The sequence below is a fragment of the Heterodontus francisci genome, chromosome 42, assembly GCF_036365525.1.
Source record: "Heterodontus francisci isolate sHetFra1 chromosome 42, sHetFra1.hap1, whole genome shotgun sequence".
Classification (NCBI taxonomy): domain Eukaryota; kingdom Metazoa; phylum Chordata; class Chondrichthyes; order Heterodontiformes; family Heterodontidae; genus Heterodontus; species Heterodontus francisci.
In genome coordinates, this window is record NC_090412.1 from 7,073,453 (window position 1) to 7,101,415 (window position 27,963).

General features: G+C 44.0%; 1 protein-coding gene and 1 long non-coding RNA gene across 3 annotated transcripts in view; one reads left to right on the top strand and one right to left on the bottom strand.

The window, feature by feature from the left end:
* The window catches only part of LOC137355414 (uncharacterized), a 78,817-nt gene extending 72,095 nt beyond the window's left edge, over positions 1-6,722 (top strand). For both annotated transcript variants that reach the window (XR_010970924.1, XR_010970923.1), the window contains one exon: positions 6,519-6,722. This is a non-coding gene — a long non-coding RNA (uncharacterized lncRNA). The remainder of the gene's footprint in view (positions 1-6,518) is intronic.
* spock2 (SPARC (osteonectin), cwcv and kazal like domains proteoglycan 2) overlaps positions 1-21,152 on the bottom strand; it is a 58,091-nt gene extending 36,939 nt beyond the window's left edge. The window contains exon 1 of the mRNA XM_068020447.1: positions 20,916-21,152. Within this exon, the coding sequence (XP_067876548.1) occupies positions 20,916-21,086 (171 nt within the window). The 5' untranslated portion in view covers positions 21,087-21,152. The remainder of the gene's footprint in view (positions 1-20,915) is intronic.
* Positions 21,153-27,963: the final 6,811 nt, after the last annotated feature.

A 27,963-nucleotide genomic window follows, 5' to 3' on the forward strand; every position in this document is an offset into this window, starting at 1 on the left:
GACTCAACTGGTAAGCCATCGCTTCCGAGAGTTCTGTTCGTTCAAAGGACCTGACGGCCTTTATCAGCTCATCCAGAGTTAGCGGTTTGTCCAGACTCTCCCGCATGCTGTCATCTAAGACCGCCATGATAGATGACAGGAAGGACTGGGAGGCTGTGCTGTCCGTGGGCTTCACATCGTACAGCCCAGCATAAAAGGATTTGCTGATCCTTAGTATGTTGGGCTGCGATGACGTCACCGAACCATCCTCTTCCTTCAGGCTGCTGATCACAGAGCTCTCTCTGTGTACCCTTTGGAAGAAGAAATGCGAGCACATCTCATCCTGCTCAACGGAGCGGACTCTGGACCGGAAGATGATCTTGGAGGCCTCCGTGGCAAAGAGCGAGGCCTGTTGGTTCTTCACCTCTTGGAGATCCTCCTTGACCTCGACCCCCATCGACTGCAGCCGGAGCAAATTCTGCATTCTTTTCTGGAGTCGGGACATTTCCCCCTGTCTCTCTCTCGTCCTCTGAACACCTTTGAAGACAAAGTACTTCTTGATGTTCTCCTTGATCGCTTCCCACCAGTGAACTGGAGACTCAAAGAGGGGTTTCACGGTTCTCCAACCTTTGTAATCCCTTTTCAAAAATTCATTCATGGGATGTGGGCGTCGCTGGCCAGGCCAGCATTTTATTGCCCATCCCTAATTGCCCTTGAGTTCTTCAATGTTCTCTGGGGTCAGTAGTGTTACATTCAGCTTCCATGTCCCCCTGCCAACCCGCTGATCATCCTGCAGGTGACAGTCGGCCAGTAGGAAGCAGTGGTCAGAGAAGAACACCGGCTTGACGTCGGTGGATCTGACCGTGACAGCACGGGACACAAACAGGAAGTCAATCCTGGAATGAGCAGACCCGTCTGGTCTTGACCAGGTGTATCTACGTTGTGCTCCGTCTGCAGGGTTGCTGAAAACATCGTGCAGCTTGATATCTTTTACTGTATCCATTAGGAATCTGGACGTAGTGTCCAGTTTGCTGTCGTCACTGCCGCAGCTGCACCAATGATGTAGCTCAAGTCACGGCCTAGAATGACCGGCCTGGATGTCGCCAGCAGCAGTGGGAGCCGCTGGAAGACAGTCAGTCGCTCGCTGTATTGGACCTGGGCGTACACATTGATTAATCAGAGCGGAGCATTGTTGTACGTCTACTACGAGGAGGTGACTGCCCACCACCTCCTTAACTTTGGAGATGGTGAAGTTGCCTCCCCGCAGCAGAATACCCCGACCGGAGGAACAGGAATTATTTCCCCCTGAGCAGATCGATGGCCCGTGGGATCATCATCGGGACCATTTCCCGTAAGTGCAGTATCCCACACTCCTGCAGAAACAGTAGGCCGGCTTTGACCTTGGCGAAGTAACCCAAGGTCGAAACCCACCGCATAGTGGATTTAACGCTATGCACGTTAATAGAAGCACTCTTTATACCCATTTAAAACTGGATGTTGCTGACCACACCAAGTGTCTTTACTAGTCCCAGTCCTTGGGTATTTTCCTGCATACCCATAGTGTGCACAAGCTGTTGTACATGCATTGGGCTCAGACAACCCTTCTGGTCACTCACGGGGGGTTTGTTCCGCTGGGGTGATATCGGGGGGTGGGGGGGGTCTTATAGGCAGCAAGGTTTGGACTGTCCTCTGCTGGTGGTGTCTTTCCCCTCTGGGGTGCGCTGGATGCTTTGCTGCTCTTGGTCTCCAGGAGCTGGGGTGCGCTAGGCATCTCGCTGGGTTCAGCACTTTGGGTTTGGGGAGCGCTGGATCCATCACTGCTTCCAGTGTCATGGAACGGGGGGGCTTTCTCTTCCAGCTCCTTTGCGTTCTGCAGCTTCTTTTGCACGTGGTGTCTTTCCGGCCCTTCCTCGTCCAATGAGGAGCAGTTGCCGTAGTCTGTCTCAGACGGTAGACTCTTCTTGCCACTGGTTTGGGTGGTGACCTGTTCCTTTTTTTAGGGCTGCTTTGTGGTTTTCCCTTTGACCACTTGCCACTCATCCAATTGTCCCACTGCTGCCTCCTGGATTCTGTGTGTTGAGGAGGAGTTTCTGGGCACGGGGTAGGTATTGGGTCGGTGTTTGCAGCTGCCTCCCCTTTCCCCTCCTTCTCAGATGGATTTTCCTCGCTGCGGGGAGGGTTGCTGGTCTCCTTTGCAGCAGGAGGCGTGTTCACCGTTCCTTCCCCTGGCCTTTCCTGTGACCTTGCCACCTGTGTGTAACTGAGGCAGCATTTGGGGCAGGTCTTGTAGAGGTGGCCTGCCCCATCACACGGGTTACAGCACTTTCTCTGCTTACAGTCCTTTGCGTGATGGCCTTCCTGCTTGCAGTTCTTGCAGACAACTGTGCTGCAGTTGGCCACCACAAAAACCAGATTTGCCACAGGTCCGACATGAGTCCGGGATTCCCCGCGTAGACCAAAAAGCCTCAACTTCCCCAGATAGCGAAGCTGGAGGGAGGATGGATGATGGTTCCATTGGCATCGACCTTCAAGGTCACTTTGATCTGCCATTTGCTGGTCCAAATCTCAAAGGAGTCCTTGATCTCGGTGCTGCTGCCGGTCACCTCGACGTACCTGGTGAGGAAGGTGAGCACATCCAAGATAGGGACATGAGGGTTGTAGAGGTGGGTTGTCACCACCTGCGATGGCAGTATGAAGAGTGGCTCTGCTGGGAGGATGGACAGAGGCACCTGGTTACCCCTCTCCTTGAACACCTTCAGGAACTTGATGCATCCCGCCATATTCTTGAAAGTTACGTCGAAATAGCCACTGCTGGGGAAGTCCTGCAGGCAGAAGATGTCTGCAGCTTGGAATCCACAGCATTCAATCAGGATTTTCTTAATGAAGAAGATGCGGTCGATGGATGCACGTCCTTCGCTATCTTTCACCGCCACCCTAACGGTGTTACATACCCCCTGGCCTTGAGCTCTGGTGTTGGTTGCAGCCAGTTTTTGCTTGAAGCTTTCCTGGGACAGGTACTAAAACCCCAACCAACAAGAAAACAACAACCACGGTAGATCCCCAATCCCAAAGGGCGAAATGCCGTAAAAACGGCGCTGAATCCCCCCCAAAAAAGCACCTGCAGGATCAAAGGCTACTGATTATGGTCCCTCCCCTGCCAGGTGTGTGCAAATTTACAACTCTATGACTGAAGTTTTAGGGAAATCCTTTTTTTCCCAAAAATAAACTTTATTCATAAAAATCTGTAAAAAATACATTACAAAATAGTTCAGAACAGCACCAAGGTGAATTCCAGAAAGTGCAAAGGAAATCAGTTTTTCTTCAAGACAAGAGTGAGTTGTCTCACAATCCTTCCATTCCATTTTACATGCCATGTACATTTTACAGCAAACCCATACTTGGTGTATACAGCCTGAGGGGTTTTACTCGAGTTCCAGCCCCTCAGTTCACAATGGCGGGAGGACCTTACACAGTGGTCTTTCTCCACTGAGCCTTTGCATCGGCTGCTGGGCATGTACTCCTGGATCTTGGAATGTGCCAGTCTGCAACAACCACATCATCCAGTCACTGGCTCCTGAAATGTGCAACGACTCAACACTGGTGACGTGCCGCAGTGCTCTGGTCTTACACCTTAATATTGAGTCCCTGAAACTGTGCTGTGCCAATATGAGCATGCAATCACTCTGTGTATTTCAACAGAGTGCTGATTGACTTGAACAGGTTCACTCTATCAAAATTACAGATGGGAGGAATTTCAAATGAACAGGTCAAGTTTCCATATACTAATATTTGCAAGGCATAATTTCAGGGCTTAAGTTAACTGATTGTTAAATGCAATAGGTGATGCAATAGGTGATGTCAGTGGTGTCCCATGTTTTATTTTATAAGAAACTAGAGAGGTGCCACCACAGTATGAGGAGAAACAAGTGTGTACAACATCAAAAAGAATTGTCTCAATTTCCTACTGAGGAAAAAGTAATTGTGATTGTTTAAAACTACTGTATGTGGTGTCATTTACGAACATAGGGACAGGAGGAGGCCATTTAGTCCCTCGACTTAACTCCATATACCCATCTTTGCTCCATATTCTTTCACATGTCTAGTTAACAAAAATCTATCAATCTCTGATTTAAAATTAGCAACTGATCTAGCATTAATTGTTGTTTGTGGAAGAGAGTTCCAAACTTCTACCACCCTTTGCTTGTAAAACTGCTTCCTAATTTCACTCTGGCTCTTGTCATGCTAGGCCCCCACCTGCTAAGAATGAGGTACATTAATTTTGTCATGAACATTGATTTTAAACTGTTACTGGAGGGAGGGGAGGACTTGTTAAACAGATCAGCCTTGGCTGGAAAAGACATTTGCATATTAACAGACAGTGTTTGGAAGGACAAAGCAGCCATTCCCTGACATTCAACCCACAATTGGCTTTTGATCACCAGACGTTGAAGGTGGGGGAGCTCACATTCCAGGTTGACTGCTAAGGTGGCCGAATACACAAATGGACATGGTCATCCCAGCTAGTCACATGACTAACCTGCTGGGCAACCTGAATTTTTTGAATTTGTACCAACAGTTTGGACAGAAAGCTGTTTGCTCCTGGACTGAGAAGATCTCTCTCCTGTCTGCTCCCATCTCTTTCTCACAAGCCTCTGAATCCACTGAAGACACATGAACCCCAAGAGAGTAAAGCCTCCTACAGTGAACAAGATTTAAGAAGAATACTGGGCCCCAATGAAAAGCAAGATCTACCTACAATCAAGGACTCTACAGTGAGCTCGAAGAACCGTAACAACAACTCTTCAGATAATGCTTCAAACCTTTCCACTTTATTTTTCTTCTGCTCTTTTCTGTCTCTATTTGCATGTCTGTATCGCGTATGCATGCTAGCATTAACCAAATTAATGCATAAGCATTAACCAAATTAGGGCGGCACAGTGGCGCAGTGGTTAGCATCGCAGCCTCACAGCTCCAGGGACCCGGGTTCGATTCCGGGTACTGCCTGTGTGGAGTTTGGCAAGTTCTCCCTGTGACCGTGTGGGTTTCTGCTGGGTGCTCCGGTTTCCTCCCACACCCAAAGACTTGCAGGTGATAGGTAAATTGGCCATTGTAAATTGTCCCTAGTGTAGGTAGGTGGTAGGGAATATGGGATTACTGTAGGGTGGTTGTTGGTCAGCACAGACTCGAAGGGCCTGTTTCAGTGCTGTATCTCTAAATAAATAAATTAGATTTTAAGTTTAATAAATTTCAACTTTTCTTCTTTAAACCTAAGAAATCCTGTTTGTGCTGGTTTCTTTGCCTTATAATTGAAAGCGGTGAACAAGGATTCACCAAGGGGGAACTAAAAACACGGTGTGTTTAAAATTAAACTATTACAGTAAGACCAGGTGAAGGCTGAAAGGGAACCCTAGACCTCTTTCTCACCAGGTCGTAACACTCTAATTTTTAGACTATGCCCCCTAGTCCTAGACTCCCCAATTAGCAGAAATAGCATCTCCTATACTACCCTATGTGGTCACCTTAATATCCTGAAAGCTTTGATCAAATCACCTGTTAACCTTCTAAATTCCAGGGAATACAACCCTACTTTGTTTAATCTCTCCTTATAGCTTAACCCTTGGAGGCTAGGTATCATTCTGATAAATCTACACTGCACTCCCTCCAAGGCCAATATATCCTTCCTAAGGTGTGATGTCCAGAACTACTCTCAGTATCTCAGGGTGGTCTAACTAGGGCTTTGTATAGTTGAAGCATGACTTCTACCCCCTCATATATTATTCCCCTGGATATAAAGGCCAAAATTCCATTAACTTTTTAAATGTATTTTCTGTACTTGTTCATGGCATTTTAATGATGTATTGACCTGGACCCTCCAAGTCTCTTTGGACCTCCGTCACCATTTAGAAAGTTGATTGGAAAATAAAATTTGGAAGAGAAATTACATTTATTATTAGGCAGCTAATATATAAATAAATAAACACATACACACTATTGGATCTCACTGGGCATTAATTGCAGGGGCAGGGTGGGAGGTTGCAATTCGTATCCTAACTGTCCAGTGAAAACCAGGCAGGAAGACTGTTAAAAATGTGCTGATATAAGGCTTTTATCTAACATAGCGTATTCATTTTAGAGATAAAATGTATATACATTGACAGATAACATGGGATAGTTTGGAATTTTAAAGTATATAAGCCGAGAACTTTTGGGATGGAATATTAGCATATGAAAGCTTAACTCTCGTTGATGAAATCAGTTTGCTATTTTAATGCTATTGAGATGAATGGGTTTGATACTCCATTGAAATAGCAGACCAAGAAATCTCTTGCACATTATCTGTTTGAACCAATTTTGCCCAATGCCGTTTCTGGGCTGTGTTTCAGGGCATTGTTCAGTTTTTTTTGACATTATCGACTCTGCTCTTGCGAAGCTTAGGGCTGTAATTGGGCTGGAGTGCTGCAGTCTTTCTTTAATTGGCCTCTGGGCTAAGGCAACTCTTTGAAAAAGTGTGTTTATTGATCCCTTTTCTGTCTGGACAGAATGCACCAGACACCACAGAACGAATAATTGATGGGGAGCAGTGACTTACGATGCAGTAACTCAATCGAGCTCTGCTGATAACGTCATCAACAGTGAAAGCAGAGCCTAAGTCAGCAGAACCTCCTGGAACAAACACCCTAAAGGAATACTCCAGACGAACTAAATGCATGTTCTTGTACTCACACAGTTATGATTTGCTTCTTAAATACATCTATAAATTCATATCTTGCTGTCTATTCAATTAGCGGTGTTTATACCTGTGGCAGTTATTCAAAAAAAATTGCATTTATGTAGCAACTCTCACAGCCTCAGGATGCCCCAAAGCGCTTTCCAGCCAATGAAGCACTTCTTGAAGTGTAGTCACTGTTGTAATGTAGGAAACGCAGCAGCCAATTTGCACACAACAAGCTCCCACAAATAGCAATGTGGTAAGGAACAGATAATCTGCTTTAGTGATGTTGGTTGAGAGATAAATATTGGCCAGGAGACCAGGGAGAACTCCCTTGCTCTTCTGCGAAATAGTGCCATGTGACCTATTATGTCCACCTTAGAGATCAGACATGGCTTCTGTTTAGCGTCTTATTTGAACGACAGCAATTCCGACAGTGCAGCACTCCCTTGGTACTGCACTAGATATCTTGTGTGTTATACTCTGAGTGCCTATCAGTCAATACTTTTGCATTAATTGGGCCCATTGACCTTTGCTACTCAGGTCCATATAGAGGACAACACAATCAAATATAAACTCCTGGACTGTGCAGCTCCCAATACAGCAGGATCCAGTTCACCGACTGCAAGCTCCATAATTGGTCTTGTAAATGCTTTGAGGCTCCTTTTATGTAATGATACACACATACACATTGCCATGGGCTGGTCCAGCATCTGAGTGTCAATTTGCTTTATTGAGAAGGCTTTCTTTATTAGTTAGAGATGAGGGATATGCACCACAGCCCGCACTCTCTTGCAGACCCATTAGAGATGGGCGATTTGGGAAACAGAGACGGGACCTTCTTTGTGTGCAGACCAAACTGGGTTTCCTTTTGCCAGAAAGTCCTCCAGCAGGCCTAGAGGAGGGAGGAGGCAGGGTAGGATGTGTAACCACAGAAGAGTGACTCACAGACTGAGCGGGAAGAAGACAGCAAGCAGAAAAGTTGGGGAGCGAGAAGGGTTTGAGGAGACTTCTGAAAGCCAGGAGGGGAAAGGTGGAAAGGCAGAGGGATTTAGGGCAGGAGAGGTGGAGTGATTGAAAGAACTACTGGCGTATGTGTGGAGTGCAGGAAGCAGAGAATGTAAATGGCCGAGCTCAATTGAATAACAGTGTCCTTAAGAGTCACACCAGCAGAATTATTCCCGTATCCATATAACAGTACATTACCTAATGTAAGCTACAGCGCCAACACTGAACATATTAATCTGGGCCCCATGTTCCGGAATTCCCTCACTATAACCTTTCACCTCTCCATCTTAAGAACTTCCCTTAAAATTCAACTCTTGGCCAAGCTTTTGTCCAGCCCTCCTGTGCAATGTCCCACAAACAGCAATGTGATAATTCCCAAGTCACCTGTTCGTAGTGATGTCGGGAAAATATCGGCCAGGATACAGGGGAGAACTCCCCCGCTCTTCATAATGTCGTGGGAACTCTTACATCCAACTGAGAAAGCAAACGGGGTTTTGGCTTAACATTTTATCCAAAAGATGGCACCTCCGACAGTTCAGCACTCCCTGAGTATTGCAGTTAATTGTGTGAGTTTAGTTTTTGTACTTAAATCTCTGACGTGGGGCTTGAACTCACAATCTCCAACCCAGAGGCAAAAGCACAGCCCACTGAGTCACAGCTGATGCCCAAGATAGACACTGCCAAATATGGGAAACAGGTAAGTGAGAGGCAGTCATGTTTGTACTTGCTGGTCAGATCCATAAGCAATGTGCAGGCAACATCTACTGGACACTACTAAATACAGGTTCTTTCTTCGTTCAAATGTCTCAGTTTTGAATTTAAATGTATATCAGTTTCCATTTCCCTTTTGTAATACAACAGTATTTATGGTAACAAAACCTATATATTAGAGTATTTACAGTAATAAAATATGTATTAGAGTGTTTATGGTAATCAGAAATTAAACCATGTGCTAGAACATTTATGGTAATCACAATTATACCATGTACTAGTGTAAAACTACCACTAACCTCCACTTCCTGACAGGCAGCACGAGATGGAGAAAAAGCACGAGAAAGAAAAATGAAAAGAAAACAGTTAGCAAGTTAGGGGAAAATAAATTGACACTAAATCAAAACAATATCAGACAATCCCTTTAATACGAGACATGAGTGGATCCCAAGCTCATGGGAAACACTCCCTTTAATGCAGGTGCAGAATCCAAACCTATGGTCCATAATCCCGTTGAAACAGAAGTGCCAGCACAGAGCTCTGGGCCAAATTGCATCCAGTTACTTTAACAGATCAAGGCTAGAGCTTGGTCCCACAGCAGACAGTGAGACATTAAACCAGATCCACTTCCAATAGCGACTAACGACAGCCGAGTGATCAGAAGGACCCCAAGTTCAGCTCCTCCATCGTGAAACACTAACAGGTGCATGGCTGCACCTCCCTTCCCTGTTTCTCCATATTAGGCAGCAGCTATCCTCTGCAACCTTTGGTGCCAGCCTCGACTCAGTGGGTAGCATATTCACCGCCGAGTCAGAAAGTTGGTGACAGATTGGAGCCCCATCTTTGCCAAGAGGAGATGCCAAATGCTGGGGGGAGAAGGGTAGGGAAGGAGGGGGAGAAAATGACAGAGAGCTACATCATGTTTGGAACAGTGCTTAAACCGGTTAACTACCTAATTAATGATTTCATCGTCACTGCAGGTAGTTACTGAGGAAATGAAATAACTGCATCGCCCATGAAATGAAGCTACAACAGTACCTGGAAAAGTATAAAACTAGATACCCCAATGCCATGATCAGGAGGTCATGTCACCAACATACTTGTTGTTAATCACCTATATTGGAACAGGAGGAGGCCATTCAGCCTTTCAGCCTATCCTACCATTCAATGGCTGATCTGCAGTTTAACTCCTTCCACTCACCTTTGCTTCATATCCCTCGATACAAATCTGTTGATCTCAGTCTTGAAAGTTTCACTGGACACCCCCAGCACTCACAGCCTTTTGGGGGTGTGGGGAGAAAGCTCCCCATTCCCACTGTCCCTTTGTGTGAAAAAGCGATTTCTGACTTCACTCCTGAACAGCCGAGCTCTAGTCTCAAGATCGTGCGTCCCTGCACCACCGTAATCAGGGCTATCCTGTACTGTGTGGCTCCAGCAGTACAAAGTGTGATCCCTCTACCCTCTGTGTCATCAGGGACCCACATGAGCGCTGTTGAATTAAACTTTTGAAATTAAGGAAATTAATCTTAGATGAAAAAGCCAGCTCTCAGTCAGTGTTATAAAATAGTGCAGTTTTCACCTTCAGCTGGAAGCTGTGCTGTCAAGCAAAGCATTCCTCACGAGCATATCCAAGGTCATGTTGAATTTTGCATTATTAAAATGGATATGCTTATGAAATCTCGAGTGAACTGTTGACTATTAAACTAATGGTTAAACGGTGCATGCTGAAGGACACAAGACTGATAGTTGTATGTATGATCTGTTTCTTAACACTTTAATAATTGCAACTGCGTATTAATTTAAATGGGACTTAATTTGAGTTTGAAAAGGATGTTCAGGGGCTTAAATTCTCCTCATGTCCCAAGACCCAACATTTCTCCCTCAACACATTCCCACCAAAAGCAGATCAAATGGCCGTTCATCTCATCACCATGCCCAAACTGGCTGCTGCATTTGTGTTTAGCAGCAGTCACTGCACCTCAAAGTAGCTCATTAGATGTGAAGTAGTTTGAGACATTGAGAGACCGGACGTGATGCTGTTTAGTGAAAGTCTTTCTGAACCGAATTTACCATTAGGTGAAATTTAGTCCTTTTTAATTCCTCACAGCAGTTAGTACAAAATATCTTCTATCTCAAAAAAACATTTTCCTTCTAAAAGATCAGAATGCTTTACCAATTACATTGGTCAATTTTAGAGAAGCAGTGGCAGTGTGGATTGGAGGCTCTCCTTCGTCCTCTGGGCTCTGGGTTTTGGGGCATGAGTTCACTATCTTCCATTGATTGTGGAACCCGCAGGCACTTAGTGTCTCTTGAGCAAGTGGGTGGGTGGTGGAGGGTTGAAGGCAACTTAAGTTGTGAATTTTGACCAGCCCAACTGCTGTGTGTTTCTTGTGAGCTGCCAAAGAGCTTCCAGCTTGGATCTCGGAATGGCCAATATTGGGAAAACTGGTAAAAAATGTCTCCCCATTTTCTTCAAATGCAAAGATTAAATTTGGAGTCCAACCATTAACACTGCCCTGAGATGGTGCCACTTATTCCTGCCTGGCGACCCAGCAGCTCAGGGTGAAAGACACCCCCTGGTCTGATACGGAGACACATTGTTGAAGAAGGTTCCATCTGCTGTTGGCAGCCATGCCTTCAGACATCTAGGCCCTCAGCTCTGGAATTCCCTCCCTAAACCACTCCCTCTTTAAGGCACTGCTTCAGACGTACCTCTTTGACCAACATTTTGGTTACCTGTCCGAATATCTCCTTCCTATACTCCGTGCCAATTTTTGTCTGATTGCACTCCTGTGAAGCACCTTGGGACATTGTGCTGTGTTAAAGGTGCTATATAAGTGCAAGTTGTTGTTAATGTTGTTAGTTAGTGTAGCCAGAGAAAGCAAAGGGGGTGCGCTCACTGACCTCAATGCCAACGGACCAACTTCAACACCTGTGCGAGGAGTGTTATGCTTCATTGATCCACCTGGTTGGGATTACATGGCAAAACAAGGACTACAACACTGGTGGCTCATGTGAAAGAGGCTTTAATCGCCTCACTTCCCCTGCAGCCGGTGTATTAACCTACCACTCAGGACACACTTGTGACCCATGCACCGTGGCAGACCAACCAACTCAATACTCTTTGCATCTGCAGCTTTCTATTTGCTGGTATGTCCAGTTTCAGTTTCCTGGATCCGAGGCTTGAAAAGGGATGTTTTTACCCACTGATGCTTTGCTGGCGGATAAACCTAAATCAGAAACTCAACGTCACGATCTCAGCTATGTTTCTGTGAGTAGCACTCCCATTTCTCAGTCAGAAGATTGTGGGTTCAAGCCCCACTCCAGAGACTGCAGTCTATAATCCAGGCTGGCACTCCCAGCGCAGTACTGAAGGAGTGCTGCACTGTCAGAGGTACTGCCTTTTGGATGAGACATTAGACCAGTATCCCGTCTGGCCTCTCAGAAGAAGGTAAAAGATCCCATGGCACGATTCAAAAAGCAGGGACATTCTCCCAGTGTTCTGGCCAATATTTATCCCACAACCAACATCAGTAAAACAGATTATCTCATTGCTGCTGGTGAGAACTGTGCGCGAATTATCTGTCACGTTTCCTACAGTGTATTCAATTGGCTGCAAAGTGCTTTGGGATGTCTTGAGATCGCGAAAGCAGCCACTTTATAAAGGCAAGCCTCTCTCTCTATAGACCTAAATGAGAATATCAAAGTCTGTTAGTGTTAGCAATTTGAGTTGTATGGAAATTAATGGGTGCATTGATTTAGTCTTCGAATGTAGCCTGAAGGCTTTTTGGTACCAGGTGACACATGAAAACAAATGATTAGATACCCCTGGCCTATGGAATGGTAGGCTGTGCAAAACAATTTGGCTCCATGATATTGAAAATTGCAAATTTATGCAAGTGAAAGACCATTTAATTAAATTTCCTGCAGCAGCATTACATACAATTAGGTTCACTCACTAATGCAGTTCAGCAAAAGCAATTAGCTATTGTGTGAAATGCTTTTGCTGAACGCTGAACTAAGGTCACAGAAGCCTGACTCAATGGTAGGTATCTATTACACCAGCAGTCTCCAGAACAAGAGTACCTTGACTTTGATGAGCACTTATGAGCACATTTGCCTTGGGCTCCTCTGTAGAAACAAAAATAATTCTACAGAGTCATTTGTGGAAATGTTTAATATTCCACTGGTTTGCTTCCTATGATATTAATAAGTTGCTGCATCCATTTTGTTTGTAAAATGTTGCCCTTGATTCTACAATCAGGAGATGCTTATAAGAACTTGCATTTCTATAGCGCCTTTCACAGCCCTGCGACGTCCCAAAGTGTTTTACAGCCAATGAAGTACTTTTGAAGTGTAGTCAATGTTGCAGCAAGATCCCACAAACAGCAATGCCATTAAATGACCAGTTAATCTAGTTTTTGGCTTTTTTTTTAAGCTAAGGGAAGAACGTTGGAAAATTCACCACCAGGAGAACCCTCTGCTTTTCGTCGAATAGTGGCATCTGAAGCACAGGTGCAGGCAGATGTTGAACATCTCATCCAAAGGACAGGTAGAAAATCACTCCCGGGGAATGGTATGGATTTTGAGTATTGCTGAAAATAGAGACATTTTGTCGAAGCTTTTCATCTTGCACTCATCAGGACAATCCGCAAGGATACCAATGTAAGGAAAAGCAACAAATTTTTGGATTTTCCTATGACTACCCTTACCCTACTGATCACATGACTAAAACCAAAAGCTCTTGGCACCATGGCAGTGACCCATGTTAGCCACAAGGGGCACTGGTGTTGTGTCCCTTCTTCCCAATTTATATTACATTCGGTCTTAGATACTCAACCACCAGAGGCAGCTTTATTCAAAGAATTTATGTTCATTATAGTTATTAAGGAAGCTATAATAGAAGCTAAAATATGTTTCTACTTACAGCATAGGCAGTGAAAGACAGAAACAACCTGTTAACATTTGCTTGGTTTCAAGGTGATCAATCTCGAATGGCCTTGTGGTAACACATGTGCGTGTCCAGTTTCACTCCGAGAACATTACGTTTGCCTTATATGCACAATAAATCACTCGTTCTATTCTAGGAGCTTGAGTTTGCTTTTGTTCCCCCATGTCTATAGATTTCAATGTTTTCCCAAGCTAAGCAGCTTCCTAACCAATCCAGAAATAAGCAGAAACAGTCAACCTAAGGTTCCCATGCTATGATCCCATAAACAGAAGATAACCACAGTAGACCAAATGTACAAGGACAGTTATACAAACTGTTGACAATAATAATAACTTCAGATCTAAAAAGCCCATTCTGCTGAAAAGCCTCTGAAACGCACCTTTCTCACAGTGCTTCGTACTAAACTTTTAGACCAGCAACCTGCTGTACATATTGCATACTCCAGCAGGATATTGCTCCGAAATCTACAAGGGTTGCAATTCTGGAAGTTTACAATAGAAACTCACAGTACAGGAGGCCATTTGGCCTATTCTGCCTGAGCTGGCTTTGAAAGAGCTGGTTATTCATCAAGAGAGGTTCAGGTGAATTGTAAAGATCCAATGGCAGGGTGTGCTGGCCAACATTCATCCCTCAACCCCAAAAAGACATTGACTGGTCATTTACATCAGTGGTTCTCAAACCTTTTTGGTTGAAGGATCTGTTTTCAAATGGATCAGTAATCACGGACCTCTCCCCCCTCTGAATTACAATATTTATAATATGAAAGTGCTGCATGTAAAAGAGTGTTTTAATAATGCTTTTAAGAAAACAGGCATTTACTTTCACACTGCCCTCACCGCACCTCCATGCACGCACACTCTCATCTTCGGTGAGACAGCCAGCCCACTCTGTGCTGCCTGTGTGGCAGCCGCACTCAGCCCCCACCTCCAACTTTCACATTATTTCTTGACCACGTGGAAAGTTTGTATGGACGCTCAGGCATCCCATACCCTCGACTGAGAACAACTGATTTACACACTACTGTTTGTGGGATCTTGCTGTGCACAAAATAGTCAAATTGAAACGGCCTTTGCACTTCAAAGGAATACACTGTATGTGAAAGTGCTTCGGGGTGATTGTCAGAGATGTGATAAAGGGCTACAGTTTATTATTCTCAACACCTCCAGGTGATATTCCATTACATTTCAGACTACTCGGCAGCATACTCCCAACAGCCCAGGTACAACAGCTACTGCATTTATCCAGCTCAGGTACACGTACCCTGCAGATTATGCAGAAACAAAGTCTACACAATGCAGTCAGCTCCTGTAGCCTGCTGCCATGGAAATGGGTTAGACTAGTGGGTGTGGAAACAGTAAACTAGAGCTGCCTGCCTGCAGCTCATTTCCAAAACCTGGCACTCGTGCAAGAACCATTGCTGTGCTTTTGTCATTTTATTTTAAGAAATCCAAAAGGATTGCTACACATTGTCACCAGACAGATTGCTGTGTAAGTGCATTGTCACTAGCAATGTGACCTTGTGGGATAGTTCCTTGAATGAAAGGAACATTTAATTATAGGACATGGGTCATGCCAAAGGCCATTGTCTCTCCAACATGCTCCACTCATGACCTCAAAACAGTTCCATGGGGAGCTGTCAGGTGGTAGTCCCACAGAGGAGGAAAACTGGAAGGACATAAATTCCCAAGGCAGACATCCCTGCAACAGTTCAATGGTCTAATATGATGGCTCATAGATTACCAAGATATACAGGCCTGAATGCCAGTTTGAGTCCTAAGACTGTGCTGAGTTTGTTAATCGCAGGAAAGGTGTCAATAATGGCATTAAAGTTGACCTTAGCATTCCTGGGATAGAATGAGGGTCAGTGGGTGGGAAATCAACGAGAGTATCTTTTGCTGTCCCAATCCAATAAGCCTCTACTGGAAAAGGGCAACTTTCTATTGAGAAACCAGATGAAAAGCAGAGGCTCAAGCTGGAAAAAAGACTTACATTTCTTTGGCGCCTTTCACATCCTCGGGACGTCCCAAAGCCCTTTAGAGCCAATTAAGTACTTTGAAAGTGTAGTCATTGTTGTATTGTAGGAAACGTGCACAGCAAGCTCCCACAAACAGAAATGTGATAATGACCAGATAATCTGTTTTTGTGATGTTGGTTGCGGGTTAAATGTTGGCCAGGACACCAGGGAAAACTCCTCTGCACTTCGTCAAAATAGTGCCATGGGACCTTTTACACCCACCTGAGAGGGCAGATGGGGCCTTGGTTTAACTCAAGTACTAACAGAATGAATAAATGATAAATCAAGAACTAGGCATTAGCTGACTATAAGTTTGGATTTTAAAAGGTTGGTGATTGTAGGTGTTATATTCCAGAAAGCCAGTTGGTGAAGGATATAACTGGAGCCAATCTCTACACACTTTTATAAGCATTTATTTGCACAGTTACAGATTACAAGCAAACATCTCCTAACTCAACAACCACAGTTTAAGTCTGTATCTCTTTATAGGGGCACAAGTGAATCCCCAGTTCATGCCAATCACCTGCCTAAATTACACACAATTCATATACAGTTAACAGTAGGAGGAAGACATTTAAAAATTAAGCAACATAAAAAGTTCTGAGATAAATGTGTTGCACCAGGAGGTTGTGTGATGAGGAAGGAGGCAGAGGAATTGCATATTTGAAGTTTGGAACGAACAAGATATTGCATTTTGCCATTTCACTTAATACCACATAGTATCAATAAAATAGAGAAAGATAGTGACCAAAACCAAGGGTCAGAGGTGAACTAGGAAATGAGGAAATCAAAAAAATATCCCAGTGTCACGCTGGGGAAAACACCAAGCGGAGAGATGGGGAAGGGGTTATTATGATTTACCAGACATAAATCCATGGACTTTCATAAAAGTAGGAAGGGGACAGAAAGAGGTGCCCTCCACCCTTTTTTATTTAGAATTTATAGAATCTTACAGTGCAAAAAGGAGGCTGTTCAGCCCACTGTGCCTGTGCTGGCTCTTTGAAAGAGCTATCCAATTAGTCCCACTCCCTTGCTCTTTCCCCATAGCCCAGCAATTTTTTCCTTTCAAGAATTCATCCAATTTTATCTTTTGAAATTTACTACTGAATTTGCTTTCACCACCCTTTCAGATAGTGCATTTCCACTCATAACGATTCGCTGCTTAAAAAAATTCTCCTCATCTCCCCTCTGGTTCTTTCGCCGATTCTCCACAGAATGAATCTGCATCCATCAGATCTGTCTCGGGATGAGACATTAAACCAATCTCCGGCCTGGAATTAAAGGTCCCACGGCACCATTAAAACAAAAGCCGGGAATTCTCCCAGTATCCTGGCCAATGTTTCCTCCCTCAATCGACACCACCAGAAAACCGATTAATTGGCCATTCATCTGATTGCACTTTGTGGGATCTTGCTGTGCGCAAAACGACAGCCACATTTGCTTACAGGGCCACAATCACTGCATTTCAAAGTAACTCACCATTTGAGACGCTCAAGACTTGAAAAGTGTTGTATAAACACAAGCCTATCTCAATGAAACAAAATCACATTGGGGGTAAATTTTGGATTTGGGCAATATTGTAATTCAGGTGATATTGGTTCAGTTTCCCAATAAAGTCCATCAAAAGAAAATTGGGAGAGATGGCTGAATTGCCATCGTACATTTTACCCTCCTACCCAAAGTCAAAATTACCCCCATTGACACACTAGTGCCTCTGAAGTGAATCTTCAAGGATTTCGCACAATTCTCTGAACTGCCTAATTACAATCAGATAGTTCAGTATATTTAATGAAAGTCAGGTTTACTGTAAATATTCCTCACAGCCTCATAGGTCTGCTGACATTTTTACTATTTGCTACACGAGAGCACAAATTAATTGGTGATATTAGTGATCCATACAATGCCATTTGCCTTTCCACTCTTTTAATCAAAGAAGATTTGCATTTATATAGTGCCTTTCAAGATCTCAGGATGCCCCAAAGGCCTGTACAGCCAATGACGTATAGGCACTATTGTAATATAGGAAATGCAGCAGCTAATATGCACTCACAAGGTCCCACAAACAACAATGTGATAATGACCATATCATTTGTTTTAGTAGTGTTGGTTGAAGGATAATTATTTTCTTGGACACTGGGGAGAACTCCCCCACTCTTCTTCAAATAGAGACTCTGTAATCGTTTACATTCACCTGTGAGAACAATCAGGGTCTTGGTGTGATGCACCCCCTCACTGGGAGTGTCAGCTGAGATGCTCAAGTAGGGCTTGAAACCTACAACCTTTTAACTCTCAGGCAGGGGGGATTGCTATTGCTGAGCCAATGCTGACAACTAATACAGCCACTAATACATTAGATGTGATGTCTGTTAAAATAGTGAGTGGGAGAATTTCACACAAATGAGTTAAGTGTTCCTCCACCAGTATCAGCTCCAGTAATTTCTAAGCTTATGTCATTATCACTGATCTTGACTGCTCTATCACAAAAATTTGTAATTTAAGTGCTTCGAGCCAAACCACTCTGGTGCAGTATCACTTCTGATAGGCAACTAATTGCATCCAGAAGATGCAGGTCTGCTTGTAAAGGTCTTACCTGCTCCCTGCTGAGGGGGGGAGGAAAAGGTGAAGGAGAGGGAAAGCTGCCCTTATATCCATGATGCAGTGCACCACTTCACAAGCCCATTGCACCATCACAGCTGCTAGAACATTACAACAGTGACCACATTTAGAGTCATAACGATACAGCACTGAAACAGGCCCTTTGGCCCACTGAGTCTGTGCTGACCATCAACCACCCATTATATACTAATCCTACATTAATCCCATACGCCCACCTTCCCTCAATTCTCCTACCACCTACCTACACTAGGGGCAATTTACAATGGCCAATTTACCTATCAACTTGTAAGTCTTTGGCTGTGGAATGGAAACCCACACAGGCACAGGGAGTACTTGCAAACTCTGCACAGGTAGTACCCAGAACTGAACCCAGGTCACTGGAGCTGCAAGGCTGCAGTGCTAACCACTGCACCACCCCTGTACTTAACTGGTAAGAGTACTTAATAGTACTCAATTGACTCTAGAGCATTTTGGGATCCTGAGGTCATGAACAGCACTATATAAATGCATGCTTCAGTTTTTTTTTATTTTAATGTTTCTGAAACAGCTCCACAGCCACAGGTTTGTAATGTGTGATGATTCAACTTCTTAAACCATTTTAATTAAATGAAACTTGACGCATAAACAGGACTCAGACCACAGGTTGAAGTGAATGTGTCGCTGTAATGGGGACTTTTAAGAGAAATATTCTGTCCTGAGCATTTGCTTCGAAGTCTATCATATTGTTTTCTAGTTTGCAAATTTTTGCAATGCAACTTTTTTTTTAAAGCTTGGAGGATAGATACGCTTGGCTGGGTAGTTAAGGTATCAATAATTGGGTGGGCTTCTTATCACCCAGATCCTTTCAGAAACCAGAGTTTTCACTGCCACTGCAACTATTTAATGCAAAATTGACATGCTTGGCAGTGAAATAGTTTACATGCGCACAGCATAGGGACGTGTCGCACAGTCTCACAGTTTTCCAAATCACTTCCACCAGGCCTCACTGACACCGAGTCATGATGTGTGGAGCTCTCCAGTGGTGTCTGCATGGAAAAGGGGCTGAATGGTTTCAACTGCAGTCCAGCAAGCTCTGTGTGCTTCTCTGACACAGGGAAGTAGGGAACGAGTTTAGCACAATTCTGGAAAGCGGAACTGCATCCCCAACTTGCCAACTGATAATCAAAGTGAGAACATAAAATTCACACTGAGAAAAGGCCATTCAGCCCATCAAACAGGCTTTTTCTACAGTCCATGCATAACCAGCTCAATCCCTCCCCCCAACCAACAGATCTAAACTCCCTTCCTAACCACCGAGTAAATCAAACAGCTGCATAACTACTAACCTCCTTTCCTAACTGGATATTGACCCAGTTTTTTTTAAAAGGTGCCACATGACTCCGAATTAACAACCCTTTTCTTTTAGTGCATGTGGAACAAACTAACTGTGGCATCGAATCCCTCAATTTACTTGAGGTTTGAGAGTTTCGGAATGGAAAACCTCATTGAGGAGTTCTCCCCAGTATCCTGACCAATATTTATCCCTCAAACAACATTGTAAAAAACTGATTACCTGATCATTATCACATGGCTGTATGTGGGAGCTTGCTGTGCGCAAATTACTGCACCTCCCTACATTACAACAGTGAATACACTTCAAAACAGGACTTCATTGGCTGCAAAGGGATGTCTTGAGGTCGTGAAAGGTGCTATGTAAATGCAAAGATTTTTTCTTTTAAACAGCCTGTTTACCTCTATCCAGAGGAAGGCAGTTCCCAAACCGTTTAAGAAGCTGTATAAAAGCAAAAAAGCTGGTCAGCAGGTCAGTCACTATCTCTACAGAGGCAGGTTCTGATCTCTCAGATGTGCAGCATGAAAGCTGATGAAAGACACTCACCTGAATCGCCTCTACCCTGTCTTTTCTCCATACAGATGTTGACAGTGACCTGCTGTGTCCAGCATTTTGCTGCTTCAAGAATTGAGGCTGGCTTGGAAAGCTCTAAGAGGGGAGTTGACACTCTTAACAATGGGGGGGGGGGGGGGGGAGAACTCAGCGCCTATCAACCCTGTCTCCAACCTCCATTCCTTCACCAAGCTTGGAAGAAGTCATGATACAGGAGCATTGGTTCAAACTAGACAACGGTACCTGCAGATGACCTACTTCACTCACTTCTGCCTCCTGTGCGATCTTCATTAAAGTTATTTTTTAATTAAAAAAAAGAACAATTGGGTCTATTAACAGATTCAAGCCTGCCAGCTTTGAGTGATGGGAGCTGGAATGACGCAGGTAGGGCTGCGATTGAGCCCAGTTTCACACGTCCTCGGATTACTGGACTTAACATTGTTGGGGCTCCCTCCTGAGCCCTTTCCCAAAGGTTTGTGTCTAATTCCCTTTGGGGAGGGGAGGGGAGTCTCACTGCAGATAGGAGGATTTCATCCCGACAGCAAAAAAAAAACAATGTTCTTTTCAGAACCCATCACAACAGGTACATGAATACATGAAATGTCAGATGCTGAATTAGACAAAATATATAAACATCTATTACAATGTGCAAAATCCAGCTCTAATTCCCCTTGTAGGTAGACGCAAATTGATACCCAAATCGATTTGAATCGTTCCAGAATTTATACTCAACTGAGTCCCTCCCCCCACCCCCCGCCTCCAGATCGCCTGTATATGCAATGGTGCAATATTCTCACTATAACGACAGGTGAATTCAGACAATATGAAGCATTACTATCTTTCCATAATAATTACAATTCCACCCATTATTCTATCCCTAATGAGGTTCCCCTACAGTCAAATTCTCCAATCACTGTCATTTATAATTATTTTCTCAGCAGTTTTTAAAAATATCTATTCCTCTCCGGTGTTTTAAATGGGAACAGATCAGTTTCCCCTGTTCCTATCAATTTATGTGGTGGAAATTCTATATGGGGAAACTCACGTCTCTGAATCGGTTCCAGTCTTTGATCTGCTGGCTGTACTGGGAGACACTGGACAGCCATTGATCATCCTCCAAAAAATTCCCGTTATTCCCTCCTTTTTCAGGATTCTCCTTGTCGGCTGCTCCGACCAGCAGCAGAGGAATAAGGAGAAAGTTCAGTGCCTTCAACATTCTCCGAGGCCTCAATAATGCGACTTGTCCCGCAGGTTGGCTGCTGTGAACTGCGAGCTGATTAGATTTCTAAACGCTGTCCCCACCCCCCCCCCCCCCCTCTCTCTGTCTCTCTTTAATCTGAGACTGTGCGAGTCTGCGCCACATATACACAGCACCTCGATATATCACACACACACACATCGATAGACACACACTCACATGCAACTGTACCCCTAAGATAACAGCATCCTCAGCAAAGAAATTCAGAGGCGGGGGGGGGTGGGGTGGGGGGGGGGGGGAGGGGTGGAACCGTACAGCTCTCAGGTCAAGTATGTAACATGAAGACATTTTTTTTTTAATGACAAGCAAAGTGCTGCTTGAGAGGTGCAATATCGAATTAGCACAAAAAACGGTGAGGAAGCAGGCTCTTAAAATACGATTGGGACAACTGCATGAACGTGGATTTGTTCCAGTTAAATCGGGAATATATAAAACATCAACTAGAAAGGAGGATGCATTATTGACCATAATGTGGAGGTGTTGCTGAAATGAATGAAATTACTCATCACCATCTACCGGCAGTGAGATCCCCACCTCTTACTGAGCCCATTGAGATAGCAGCTACCAGAATGGCCTCACTGTGGCTCAGTTGGTAGCAGTTTCACCATTAGGTATCAGAAGGTTGTGGGTTTAAGGCCCACCCCTAGTACAAAAAAAAAATCAAGACAGTATAGAGGGAGTGCAGCACTGTTGGAGGTGCTGTCTTTTTGGGTGAGATGTTTAAATGTGCCCGCCCTCTCAAACGGACATAAAAGGACCTGTGTCACTATTTTGAGGAAGAGCTGGGCTGTAATATGCTTTGGGAACACTGGTGGTCGTGAAAGGCACTATATAAATGCAAGTCATCCTTCATGTTGCTGTCCCTCATTCTGCCTCAACTGGAGATAGGATGGAGGGAGGTGAGGATATTCCCATCACCGACTGTAAAATATCTTAAACAGTTCATTGATCAGGAACATTTGTATTATATTTTATACTTGCTCTGGCATTGCACGCAGCAAGAAGTGCGTTACCATGTTCTACACAATGTACTATTTCAAAGCTAAATTCTACTCACGTTACATTACATTTCACTGACCTACGTTGGCTCCCAGTCAAGCAATGCCTCGATTTAAAAATTTTCATCCTTGTATCCCTCCCTGACTTCACCCTTCCCTATCTCTGTAATCTCCTTCATCCCCCACTACCCTCTGAGATACCTGTCTTCATCTAATTTTGGCCACTTGTGCATCCCTGATTTTAATTATTCCACCATTGGCAGCCGTGTCTTCAGGTGCCTAGATCATTATCTCTGGAATTCCTTCCCTAAACCTCTCCGTCTCTCCACCTCTCTTTCTTCCTTTAAGACACTCCTTAAAACCTACCTCTTTGACCAAGCTTTTGGTCACCTGCTCTAATATGGCCTTATGTACCTCAGTGTCAAAGTTTACTTTAAAACACTCCAGTGAAGTGCCTTGGGAATTTAATTCTTTTAAAAGCGCTATATAAATGCAAGCTGTTGTTGTATGAATACTGCAACCATAAATAACCCCCTCCATCTCAGCTAAGATCTCTCATCTTTGGCCTCCTTATCTCGACAGACAATGGGTAAGCGCCTGGAGGTGGTCAGTGTTGTGTGGAGCAGCGCCAGGAGTGGCTATAAAGGCCAATTCTAGAGTGACAGGCTCTTCCACAGGTGCTGCAGAAAAACTTGTTTGTCGGGGCACTTTTGTCTTTTTTCCTGCCAACTGCTAAGTCTCTTCGACTCGCCACACTTTATGGCTGCCCACCAGCTCTGGCGAACGCCATCTCTAGACTCTTCTAAACCCTGCAAGTGAGTAAAACGGATTTATTAATATCTCTGTAACCTTCAACCCATTTTCTCAATAGTACCTTTTTAATGGCACAAATTGACCCACAATTACCTACTTCTCCCAGGAACCTGTTGCACAGCATCCTTTGGGGGAAAAAAAATCCTGATCTCTAACTCCGCTTAGAGCTTGTAAATTTTGTGATTGTATTCTCAATTTCTGCGCTCACTTCTCAAACTAAGCAACCTGCTTGTCTATATTTCACACCAACCATTCCTTATTATATAATGTGTCGCGTCTCCATCAAAGATAAGGCCAGCTTCCTGAGTCTGTCGTCCTAATCTAATCCCTGAAGGCATGGAATCCTGTCACTCTTCTCCGAACTCTTTTAAGTGGAGAGCTGTTCGGGTATGCACAACTGGCTGAGGATTTCTTCTGAGGAATGATCGCAGACAAAAATCTGGTGACTAGCAGGCATACGTGGGAGGGAGTTGGCCTTCTGTAGGGTGTTGAAAATAAAAGAGGGATAAAGCTTGTATATTTCTCAAAGAAAATTATTCAAGCCAGGTTCCTGCATCTGATCAAAGGCTGCTGCTAAAAATGATTGCCTGTTTGCAGGCATGGGGCCAGGACAGGATGGGACTCAGTTGTGTTGCCTTCCACAATCAAATAGCCTGCTGACTCACTGTCCCTGCTCATTCATGAGGAATGGTCATTTTGAAGAGGTGAGGCAGGTGTTTAGGAAATATACCCTAACTTGAATAAATGCTTTCAGGAGGGGAGGAGAGGCGAGGGGAGGGGAGGGGAGGAGAGGGGAGGAGAGGTGAGGGGAGGGGAGGGGAGGAGACAGCAGTAAAAAAAAAGCAAACTATCAAGAGAATTTCATTGTTTTCTTGATATATTTTCACTCCTTGGAATTCTGCAGGGCAGTGCTGGGGGAATGCTGCATTGTCAGAGGTGCTGTCTTTCAGGTGAGATGCTGAATCGAGGCCTCGTCTGCCCTCTCAGGTGAACATAGAAGAGCCCATGGCCACTATTTTGAAAAAGAACAGAGTTCTTCCCAGTGTCCAGGCCAATATTTCTCTCTCAACCAACATCACTAAAAAAAACCCAGATGATCTGCTCATTACTATGTTGCTGTTTGTGGGATTTTGCTGTGTGCAACAGTGACTACACTTCAAAAGTACTTCATTGGCTGTAAAGCACTTTGGGACATCCTGAGGTTGAGAAAGACACAGAAAGGTTCATCAGCAACCCACCAGATGTCCATATCATGAAATGAGGAGACACTGGTATAGTAAATGATGCTAATAGACTAGCTTTCTGCTGCAAGTTTATTTCACAAGATAACACAGGTAGATATGGATGAAGGCTATTCAGGGCACATTAGCAGGCTAGTCCAGTAGAAACTTACAGTTCCCCTTTACCTCCACCACTCTACTTGGAATCCATTTCACCTGTAGACCACTTTAAGCTAAAGAGCTTCCTGAGATCAGTCCTACAGTTGTGTTTTGAACCCATGGCCCTTTTTCCTAGAGCCAAAGTCATGAAGATATTCTCTGTGACTGAAGTGTATTATCCTCTTTGCCTTTTCTACAACATTAAAGATGGTTGATCAGGTCATTCTCCACCAATGCCTCTCTGTCGTCCAGCCTTTTCGAACAGCTCTTGTACGGCTGCATTCCAATCTATCTGAATGCAACCAGTACACCACCATCTGGGAAGTTTTCCAAGGATCTCCCTGATATATGTGCTGCTCCTTGGCATAACCATCTATCTGTAGACACGGTGGTGGCTTCCATATGAATGTCAGTGGCAAACAGCTCAATCTCTCCACCACTTCTCTTGACTCGCCAACAGCTTCTATGCTTGCTTGTCTGACACCTAGCCTCAGATGAGTCACAATTTTCTCCAGCTCAGTCTTCAGTCCTCATGACAAACTCCATTTCCTTCACAGGCACTCTCTCAGGCTAAGCCACACTGTTCACAACCTTGGCATCCGCTAACCATGAACACAGCTTTAAATCCCACATCCTATCCATCACCAGGATCATTTAGTTTCACTTTCGCTAGCTTGCCTGCCTCCACACTATCTTGGCCCCTCCACTGCCTAAACCCTAATACATATATGTGTTACTTGCAGACTGAACTGTTCTAACTCCCATCTTGCTGACCTCCCATCATCCTCTCTCTTTACGTTCCAACATGTCCATAACTCCACTGCTCAAGTTCCACTAAGTCCTGTTCACCTATCGCCCTGATCCTTGCTGACCTTTATCGAACACATTAAAGTCAAAATCCTTGTCCTTGTTTAAAAGTCCTCCATGGCCTCACACCTCCCTACCTCTCCAATCTCCTCCAGTCCTATAATCACCTCCACAAATGCTCCATTGCTCTGACTCCAGACTCTTAATTATTCCTCTTCTTCTCCCCCCCCCCCACCCCTTTTCCACCAGCCCCCTACTTGTGGGGCTTTCAGCTGCCTTTGTCCTTCCCTAAATATCTGCATCTTTAAAAATCTTCACAAAACCTATCTTTTCAACTAAATATTCAGTCACCCTGCCTCATTTCGCTACATTTACTCAGTATCTATCTCTTACTCCTTGGCCTATTTCACATCGCTAACAATAAAAACACTATACAAGTTCAGTTGTTGTTATTGCTATCATCATGGTTTAACTTGAAGTATTGTTCTGGATTTCCCCTTCCTATATGGTTTATTATCTCCCAATGCCAACTTTCAAGGATAAAAAACCCCAAGATCCTCCAGTCTTTCCTCATATCTGAATCATCTGAGACTAACAATCAGTCTTGCTTGTCTGCCTCCAGGACTTCAATGCTTCTCATGTGCATTGGTGACCAAAATCGGACACAATACTCAGGTGCTGTTTGATCATGGCACCAAACAATTTCAGCATGACATCTTCTAGGAAAACTGGGATAAATCAGTGGCAAACTGACTTTGTACCACTCCTAGTCACTACATTTACAAAAGCAGTTTCTGGCCTTGGTTAAAACAAAGAAAACACATTTGGAAGTTAAAAAAAAAAACGACCATCTTTCTCATTTTTAAAAGCGTGGCAAAACTTCTAAGATTGAGAAGCGTTTCCGATTATTACACAAATTATTATCGCTCTGTTGAATCCTGATGAACACATAACCCCTTTGCCAAGAAATGCAATGTGCTCCTGGCACTGAGTGACAGTTGTTTCAGAATTTCCATAAACTCCAGTTAAAATTGGTCAATTAGCAAATCTTTGCACCACAATTCATTTAGCATTCATTTAGAAATCTATTCTGTAAAAAAAAACAACGGATAGCACTGAACAGAAACATATACTTTGCACAGAAGGGATTAGAATTCTACTGTGCAATTGTTTCTGGGACAAATTTGGCAGCAGAATCGACTGCATTTAGAATATTAAAGAAGAATGGTGCGATGGGATAGCAGGAGCTAACATGTTCTTTTCTGTATCCTGCAACTTCCATATTTGACAAAGTTGTACCATGGGAGAATAATTCTTAATTGAAAGTCTCCTCTGCAGAGCCTAAGAGACAAACACTTTATCCAACATTAGGCAGAAGCAGTCTGTCAACATCAGCGACAGGCAGGGAGATTCAGTAGAGCACAACCATGACCTGGTGTTGACTTTTAAAAAATTCATTCGTGGGATGCGGACATCGCTGGCTAGGCCAGCATTTATTGCCCATCCCTAATTGCCCTTGAGAAGGTGGTGGTGAGCTCCCTTCTTGAACCACTACAGTCCATCAGGTGCAGATGCATCCACAGTGCTGTTAGGAAGTTTCAGGATTTTGATCCAGCGACAGTGAAGGAACAGCGGTACAGTACCAAGTCAGGATGGTCTGTGGCTTGGAGGGGAACTTGCAGGTGGTGGTGTGCCCAAGCATCTGCCGTGTAGTCAACCTTTTTATAGAACTAAAGTTGCAATTAGCCTTGTGTGTAAGAACATTTGAAAATAGTGAATGAGAAAAAACTGCTTGGTCCATCGTCAATGGGTTTGCACAATTGGAATTGTCAAGATTTCGTAACCATTTAAATTTGTTATTTTCTGCAGTAGCAGTACCCGGAAAGCTGTGTGGTACAATATTACTCGATGTAATGGGAATGAATGGAAGGTAGTTTGGTGTCAGCAATGGTTCAGTGGATAGAACCTTACTTCTAAATCAGAAGGTTGCTGAATTCAGATCTCACTCCAGAAACCTCAATACGAAATCCAGCCTGACACTCCAGTGCAATACTGAGGGAGTGCTGCACTGTTGGAGGTGCCGTCTTTCAGATGAGACGTTAAACCGAGACCCCGTCTGCTCTCTGTCAGATGGATGTAAAAGATCCCAAGGCACTATGTTGACGAACAGCAGGGGAGTTATCCCAGTGCACTGGCCAATGTTTATCCCTCAATGAACATCACTAAAATCAGATAATCTGGTGATTATCTCATTGCTGTTTGTGGGATATTCCTGTGCACAATTTGGCTCCCTTGTTTCCTACATTATAACAGTGACTACGCTTCAAAAGTACTTAATTGGCTGTAAATTGCTTTAAGATTTCCTGTCGTTGTCTAAGGTGCTATATACATGCAAGGGATCCATGCATATATACATATTACTGATTGATAATATACTAATGGGGTACACCAAGGATGTCCAAATTGAGGACTGAGGGCCACATACAGCTCCTATTCCCTGCCAATCCAGCCCTCAAAGCTCAGGCAATTTGTCATGTTTCTACTTGGTGTACACCAAAGGAAAGTGACTCTGAAGATATACGCCAAAGGTCCATACAGTCCAGCAATGTGAAACCCAGCTTCGGGGCCACTGTCGTTATTAGGGAACGGTAGCATAGTGGTTATGTTACTTAACTGGTAATAGAGAAACCAGGACTGATAATCCATAGATATGAATTCAAATCCCACCACAGCAGCTGGGAAATTTAAATCCTGTTAATAAATACATCAGGAATAATGACTAACTACCCAGATTGTTGTAAAAACCCACCTGGCTCACGAATGCCCTTTAAGGAAGGA